Genomic DNA, 8,034 nt, shown 5'->3' with positions numbered 1-8,034 from the left:
TTTCTTAGAGTATTGTTGGAGGGTGTTATCCAGCTATTGTAAAGAAATCCAAGGATAAAGGGACTGTGTAATAAAATTGTATGCAAATGATTTTTGTTAATAATAGTAGTAAGGAACTATCTAGGACTGAAAAGACTTACTATATTCCAAAACATCAAAAAAGGAAATAGTAATAACATCCTTACTAGATATTAATAACGTGTCCTTGTACAATATCTTTATATATTTCAAACATGAGGTTTATATACTGCAAATGACTGGAACACAAAATAACTAAGCAAACACCAAAACGTATATATGTGTCCTAAACATAAACATGTGCTGAGGGATTATTCAATCTTAATCAAGTAGAACTTCAAAGAAACACATCACTTTAAGTGAGATGAATAGACTGTTTGGTAAACACTGTTGTTGTTGTTTTTTTCCACAGAACTATACAAACCTGCTTTATGACAATAAAGCATATGTACTGTAATACAAAGAGCTGGTAAAAAAGATCAAGGTCTGCATTTATTGTTGATATGTTGCTATACAGGTAAGAAATCCTTGTCACATGATACCGTATGTACAGTGCAGCTTTTCATTTTATCGACCCGTGATATTTAACATCAAACACTTGAGGTTGAGTCACAAATGCATTAAGTATCATATTCTATTCATCCACTGAGGATTACTGTAGAATCCAACCATTTATCCTGAGATTATATGACAGTGTGAAGGTGTGGCATTTAAATTCAGAAAACACCATTGGCCCTTTAAAAACACAGTAGTACTCAGAACACTTTACAAAGTTACAGGATTTTCCATCAACATCCAGGAGGTGGTAGTGTTTCCTATTCTAAAATCACCAAAGCTGGGGAGCTGTGGCTAAACACCTAAAGACAGGCAGCTGAAGAGGCAGATGTGAAACTAATTGTCTTTGAGGCAACTGTAGTAGTTAAATTTTTACTGCAGCATGCATGATACACATTAATTTCAGGTTCTGCACCTTTGTGTCGGTTTATGTATCAAGCCACTGTTTCCTCTTAGCCTTCCGGGCATACAAGAAGTACATGACGTGGCCTACAGTAATGAACATCACAGAGATGATCACAAGAATACCAAAGTGTTGCGGCTGTGGTGCAGAGATCACCATGAGAAAATGGAGCAGATCCATCATGTAGTTCATAGAGCTCTGGACTCCGTTTACAATACCACGCTTAGATTCATAGATGGTTTCCTGCAGCAGCTGAGTAACGGTTAGGTCAAATGACCACAGGCCTATAAAGAGAAGAGCAAGAGATACGGTTATAAACATGTCATAGACCACGTAAAAAGCGCAAAACAATGCAATGGCAAAGATTACCTCTAGGTTTAATAACTGAGTGCATTTAGGTATTAAAGTACTTAGGTTTTTGAGGAAGAGCCTCCTAATTTAGCATATAACTCGCTCTCTCACTTACCATCTATACTGCTTTATCCTGTATACTGTACATTTATCCTAGTCTGCACTTATTAAAATGATTACATCTGTTATCTTAGGCTTGCTCATTAAAGGTAATACAGTATTTATTATTATTATTATTATTATTATTATTATTATTATTATTATTATTATTATATCTGCATGAGACTTTACAAAATGTTTGTTATATTTTTCTTTTTCTGAATCCTTTCCTTTGTTAACCCTTGTTTGTGCTTTAAATCATCATCAGGTTGAAGGGTGACTTTTTTCATCTTACTGTAAATTGTTTAACAGATGCAGATTCTGTGCCAAAATAGATCTGGTGATCTATGATTTTCTCTGTATTGACTAAAGATGATGCTTCTACCACCATGCTTCACTATGGGTGTGGTTTCCTTATGTGATAAGTTGATATACATTTATAGATGTATACTGTACTTTAAGAATTATGCTTAAAAGGCACTACCCTTGTCTAATCACACATTTATACACATGGTTAGGTGGGCTTACAGTATATGTTTGTTTGTTTTTTCATATGAACTGAGATAGCTTTTTATCTTTCTCCCCTACCCCATAGCCTACATGTGTGAACAATACAAGGAATTGTCGACATATGCAGGAAGTGACCAGGTCTTTACAGGTAGTCCTTGAACTAATTTAGCCGCATGTCGCTTGGAGGCCTATCTGGTTTATGTCTTGATCTTTTGTGAGCTTTGGAGGGTACCTCTTGTTCTTTTTAATGTCACTGTGGGACTTTATTTTTGGGTTATTATTTAAAAATACAATAGGTAGATTAAAGTGATGGATAATGGTAAGAGTGTGTATTGTCTGAAAGCTTTCTTCTACTGTTATTTTCTGTTAGTTTTACTTTTATTATTCTTATCTTTCTTGTTTTCACCAACTCAAATAGCTTCTGCACAAAAGATGCCAATGCACCAGTTCTGTCTGTATGTTTACAAATGACAAACATCTCAGTTCTTGGCACTATCAGCACCAAATGCAAAGTGGTCAAGGCGTAAGCTTAAAGTGGATGCTCCAAACAACCAGTTTTCTCACCAATTCGGGCTGTGATGACTCCAAGGAACAAAAGAGAGATGGACACATAAGACTCAGGTTCTGGCCCTGTTGGTGCACTTTCAAACAGAACTGTATTGTTGGTCCAGTGAATTGAGGAGCGGTCAGGCACCAGAGGCAGGCTTTTGCCCCACAGCAGCATGTATCCATGTCTGCTGTGTCCTCTTCCATTCATCCCTCCTATGTATGAACCATTAGACTCTTTTAGCATGCTAAGATCCATAGGGCTGCCAGGGGCAAACACAGAGCACACGCATAACAGCAGGCAGGACAGATGGAGGCAGCTGGAAATCAAGCCCGTTTTGACCAGGCCATAGGCCCTGCGAAGATTGGTGAACAGAACCGTACCCAGTAGGCCAGCCATGGCCGAAACACCCATGAGCAAGCTGAGAAGGGATCCACTGATACCTTGCGTATATGCATAACCTGTGGTGATGCAGTCAAAGCCCAGCACAGTGGTGTAAAGAAAGGCCAGGCCCAGACCTGCCAGGAACACAGACTGCCGGTAATAAGCTCTCCAGCCTTTCCTGCAGGTGCCAAGGAGTCTCTGCAGGTGTGGCAGACATGGTGGCAGGCTGGTACTTTCTCTCAAATGCACACCCATGCTTTTCCTAGCCAAGGATTCTGTTCGCCTTATTGAACTCTCACCTGCAGGATGAAGAAGAAAAACAGTCACTACTCTCATAAAAATGCTGTGAGGTTACAAATCCTTAAAAATAATCTTTTTTACACTGTTCAAACAATGCCTCTGACTTAATTTACCTTGTCTGTTTGAGAACAGAGAGCAAGTCTTCGTAATGTATCATCATGTTAATGTGGATGAACTCCTTACCTGGTGAATTCTTCCTTTCCTTCCTCCTCTCCAGATAGCACTGCTCCTCTTCTACAGGGAGTTTGACTGAAAGTGCTGGTACAGTATGATAGACTCTAGAGAGGAAGACAAACTCCACAATCAAGGAGACCAGATTCCAGCCTAAAATGAAGCCACAACCCACCACATTGGATGCCAGGGTCATGACCTGACCCACAGTCAGCGGAGCCAAAATGTTGGTCACTTGGTCAATCCGTCGCATTGTGGCGTTCATCCCTACAGTGGCATTAGAGCAATTTAATTTATATAGTATATGTTCAAAAAAAGCTCATATTCTCACTCATTGTCTATACCCTTTTTTCTTGTATACAGGGTCGTAGGGGACTTGGAGCCTATCCCAGGAGACTTAGGGCGCAAGGCAGGGTACACCGTGGACTGGATTGCCAATCCATCACAGGGCACACAAACACACGCTCATTCTCACAATATGGGCAATTTGGGAATGCCAATAAGCCTAACCTACGTGTCCTTGGACTGTGGGAGGAAACTGGAGTACCCGGAGGAAACCCACCATGCATGGGGAGAACATGCAAACTCCATGCACACAGACCCAAGGCGGGAACTGGACCTGGTCCCTGGAGGTGCAAGGCAACTACCACTAACACACAGCATATTAGGTTGTTACAAAGTACTGTATATATGTTTTTATCAAAACAGTTCGAATACATTAGGATACTAATCTTACCAGCTAGATGGCCACGGTTATCGCCGGTTATGACCACTATCCAGTCTCTCTGGATGGAAATGTTGAGGGCTGTGCTGGCAAGGTTTGCCACATCTGCCAGGACGATCACCACCATATAACAAACCACCTTGTGTGAGTCATGTTACAACACATGCAGCATTAAAGCAACTGCAAATCTTATTAACAGTACTGATTCAATAGAAAATACATCATTATTAACACATAGAGTAGATAAATACAGTATATAAAGAAACAGCAATAGTTACTCACAGTTAACCAACCATACCAGACCTGTTCAATCCACTTTTTGTATGAGAATACCAACATAAGCACGATACTACAGATTGTCACTGAGATGTTTTGAATGAACAAAGATGCATGTGCCACTGCAGTGAAGAACACAGAGAATTGTTTTAGTGCTTAAAAAAACAAGCAAATGTCAAGCAATCATTAATGAAGCAAAAAAGCAAAAATTGGTTGGTTGCATAAGTATTCACCCCCTCAGTTACTGTAGAATAACCTTGCCCCCTTCACACTGTCCCACATTTACACTACTGTACGTCCACAAAAGCATTGGGCGAAAGCAGTAAGAACTCCAGGCTTGCGCAATGACTATGGTAGATCCATGGTACATTGTAGAAGAACACATTAAGTTTATATTACTATTTCTTCTGGTGCTTACCACATTTACGGTGCACATGCAACAGGTTATCGACTTGTCTATGTAATGTTTAAAGAATTTAGTATTTAATAATAATATCATAAATGTTAATATTTATTGTAATAAATAATATGAATTCGTGATAGGAAATTGGTGACAATGTGATAGCGGGATTGAGAACCTGACAGGGACATGGCTACTTCATACTTGCATATTTTACATTTAGACTCCTGCTGCTCTCTTTAATATTTTTAGGACACTGTGGGAACTTCATGTCTTTGTTGGAGTTGTAATAGGGCCCTTAGACTGCAATTGAAACTCCAAAAGTATATGTCCTTACCAGCTTTCCATATCTACTGTATATCCTGATATTTTTGGTACATTCTTTTTGGGAAATGGCCCACCTCTTTACAGTTTTTCAGGGTCTGCTAAAGAAATACATCCCCCACAGCTTCTTGTTACCAATACTACGCTTCACTGTGTGGTATTGCTTTGTAACAAGGCCAAAAAGTTTTGGTGTCATCAAAGGAGAGTGGGGCTGCAACTAACGATTATTTAAATCTTACCATACCCAGTAAAGCCCATTTTTTTTAAAAGTCTCTGTGCTACGATCACATACATCTTATGGATCTATCCAGCTTTTTCCGTTACCCCACTTCTTTGTTGCTGACTAATGTCTTCTTTCACTGTTTACTGACTGTTAATTGATTCTGATGGCAACTGATTTAAGCAGGGGAATACTTTTGCAAGGCATTGCACATCAATTTGATAACAGAAAGATTTAGACTCAAATGCAAGCTATAATGACAGAGGTCAAATTTAACCAAAATAATACCTTTGTTTCTTGGATTACGGTCCACCCAGTCCCCAATTAGAGCACCCAATAAAAGGACAGAACCAGCCACCACCAGCCCGAAGATAGCAGTTAACAGTAAGTTATGTCCATACAGCTCAATCAGAAAGACAGAAATGGCAAAGTGCCACATACGATCACCCTGGCAGAGAGAGACAGCCCAGAAAATAAATACAGCAGAGAGTAATAACAAATAAAGCAGAGAATAAACAAGGAATATTCAATTTCAAAGTGACTTCTTACCCACGTTTTCAAAGCTCCACTGACATAAATAAGGAACTTGGGACCTTTGAGGTAGCTGAGTGCAGATCCTGAGAGTCAGAGAGTTTGGGTTTGTTTGGTTGTTTTTTATTATTTATGACCTCACACACCAAATCATGTGTTAAGTCACATTTAAGGTGATTTAAATTAACATTTTCAGATTCCTGGTCAGTAAGCTCTATTTTGCTACCATGTTTATTGTGGTCTCATGCCAAGTTGCTGAGTTATGGCCAGGGCAATTTGTTTACAAGGAGGGCCTACTCCACTCTATTGGCCATATATAGCACAAAACTATAATGTGTGACTTAATACTTAACTTGATATAATGGGTCACATTTTTTTTTATTACAGTCTTTGCTATTTATTTATTCATATCAAATATTATTCTTCATTACCCTACCTGGAAAAGTATGTCATTACATTCATTTTATCAATACTCAGGAAGGTCTCATTGGAACAGAAGCCTGGTAAAAATGGCCTCAGGGGAGGAATATACTGTACCACAGATTTGAGATTTAGAGTAGTCCGTTTAGAGTAATCCTATAAGCATGTTTTTAAGTTGTAAAAAAAAGGTGGAGGATCCAGAGGAAACCCATGCAATAGACACATAAAACGCTAAGTAATATTGACATTTAATGAATGCTACTGTCTACAGTACTTGTGTTTGGCTGGTTGAAATGTCTTACCTGACTTACACATACTCTTCTTTTCTTGTGCTACTTTGAGGTCACTGTTCTCGTTCTCCATCATTACACCATCACACAGGTAAATCTGGTTTCAAATACAAATATATATACAGCTTTCAACCTGCCATGGCATAAACTCCGGACAGATGTAACACACACACACACACACACACACACACACACACACACACACACAGAGTTGATCTGTGGAAAGCAGCACAAATAGGCAAGCGTATGAATCTGTGCGACTTTAACAATGACCACATTGTGATGGCTGGATGACGGGTTCAGAACATAAACAAACGGCAAGTCTTGTGGGTGTTCCCAGTATGCAGTGGTCCCAAGGAGAGACAATCGAAAACAGGGCAATGGAGCACTCAAGGCTCATTGATGTACATGACGAGCAAAGGCTAGCAAGTCTTGTCTGATCCCAGTGCTACTGTAGCACACATTTCTGAAGTTCATGCTGACAATTAGATGGTGTCAGAACACCCAGTGCATGGCTGTGTGCAGTGTATGGGCCTGTGTGGCTGCAGGTTGGTTAGAGTGCCCATACTGACCCCTGACCACCACCAAAATACCCTATGGTAAGCATGTAAGCCATGGAGCAATAAAATAAGGTGGCCTGGTGTACTGAATCATATTTTATTTTACATCATGACGATGGCTAGGTGCATTTTCCTGGGGAAAAGATGGCATTAAAATGGCATTAGGATGCACTATGGGAGGAAAGCAAGACAGCAGATACAATGTGATGTTTTGGGCAATGTTCTGCTGGGAATTCTTAGGTGTAGGTGTAGATGTTACTTTGGTGAATAACACCTACCTACATATTATTGCAGACCAGATGGACCCATTTATGGCAAAGATGTTCTCTAATGACAAACCCCTTTTAGCAGGATTAAAGCACCCTAAGGTAAATTTTCCTGAATTTTGCTGGAGAAACAAACCTGATCCATGGAGGCCTAATCATGCAACTTAAGGGATTTTCTGGAGCTAGATACCACAGCACACCTTCAGAGGGATTGTGGAGTTCAGTAGGCCCAACTGTGAACTACACAATGGTAGGCAGGTATTTTTTTTTTGTTCAATTTATTGCTAATTGGTGTATACAACACACAATTCAACCACACACTCGTGACAAAAAAACCACCTGCCTACCAGTTTAACAGTAAATATGTTTGTAAAAACATTAAATAATGTAATATGTACAGTATAATGAGTTTTTTCTAAAAAAAATATATATAATAATTAATCAAGACTTGCATGAAATAAGTTAATATCATCATTAAGTAAAATGAGTAACATTGGCCACAGTGGAAACATCTTAATGTACATTTTTACAGTGGTTTACTGATAAAAGACAAAAACACTTGGAAACGGGAGAAAGTGTCAATTATAAACTTTTCCCATTTTTTTTATTAGTTTGTTTGTTTCTTTATATATATTTTAAATTAACGTTAAATAAGTATTATTTGATGTAGATGGCAAGCTATACA

General features: G+C 39.0%; 1 protein-coding gene across 1 annotated transcript; it reads right to left on the bottom strand.

Moving 5' to 3' along the window:
• Window positions 1-1,000: 1,000 nt before the first annotated feature.
• si:ch211-254p10.2 (solute carrier family 40 member 1) lies at window positions 1,001-7,494 on the bottom strand. The gene is made up of 9 exons (XM_053494080.1): window positions 7,486-7,494; window positions 6,536-6,620; window positions 5,832-5,899; window positions 5,571-5,730; window positions 4,345-4,460; window positions 4,075-4,201; window positions 3,351-3,605; window positions 2,501-3,166; window positions 1,001-1,260 (listed from the first exon to the last, which is right to left on the bottom strand). The coding sequence occupies exons 1-9, from the start codon at window positions 7,492-7,494 to the stop codon at window positions 1,001-1,003; spliced, it is 1,746 nt and encodes a 581-aa protein (XP_053350055.1).
• Between the last annotated feature and the right edge of the window lie 540 nt (window positions 7,495-8,034).

Source organism: Clarias gariepinus, chromosome 4, assembly GCF_024256425.1.
Source record: "Clarias gariepinus isolate MV-2021 ecotype Netherlands chromosome 4, CGAR_prim_01v2, whole genome shotgun sequence".
Classification (NCBI taxonomy): domain Eukaryota; kingdom Metazoa; phylum Chordata; class Actinopteri; order Siluriformes; family Clariidae; genus Clarias; species Clarias gariepinus.
This window is presented reverse-complemented; position numbering and strand designations above follow the sequence as displayed.

Coding starts and splice junctions, on each gene's coding strand:
- si:ch211-254p10.2 (XM_053494080.1), bottom strand. Junction 4,202..4,344: donor TCTGGTATGGTTGGTTAACT/GTGAGTAACTAT, acceptor GACTCACACAAG/GTGGTTTGTTATATGGTGGT. Junction 1,261..2,500: donor AGTCATCACAGCCCGAATTG/GTGAGAAAACTG, acceptor TTCTCTTTATAG/GCCTGTGGTCATTTGACCTA.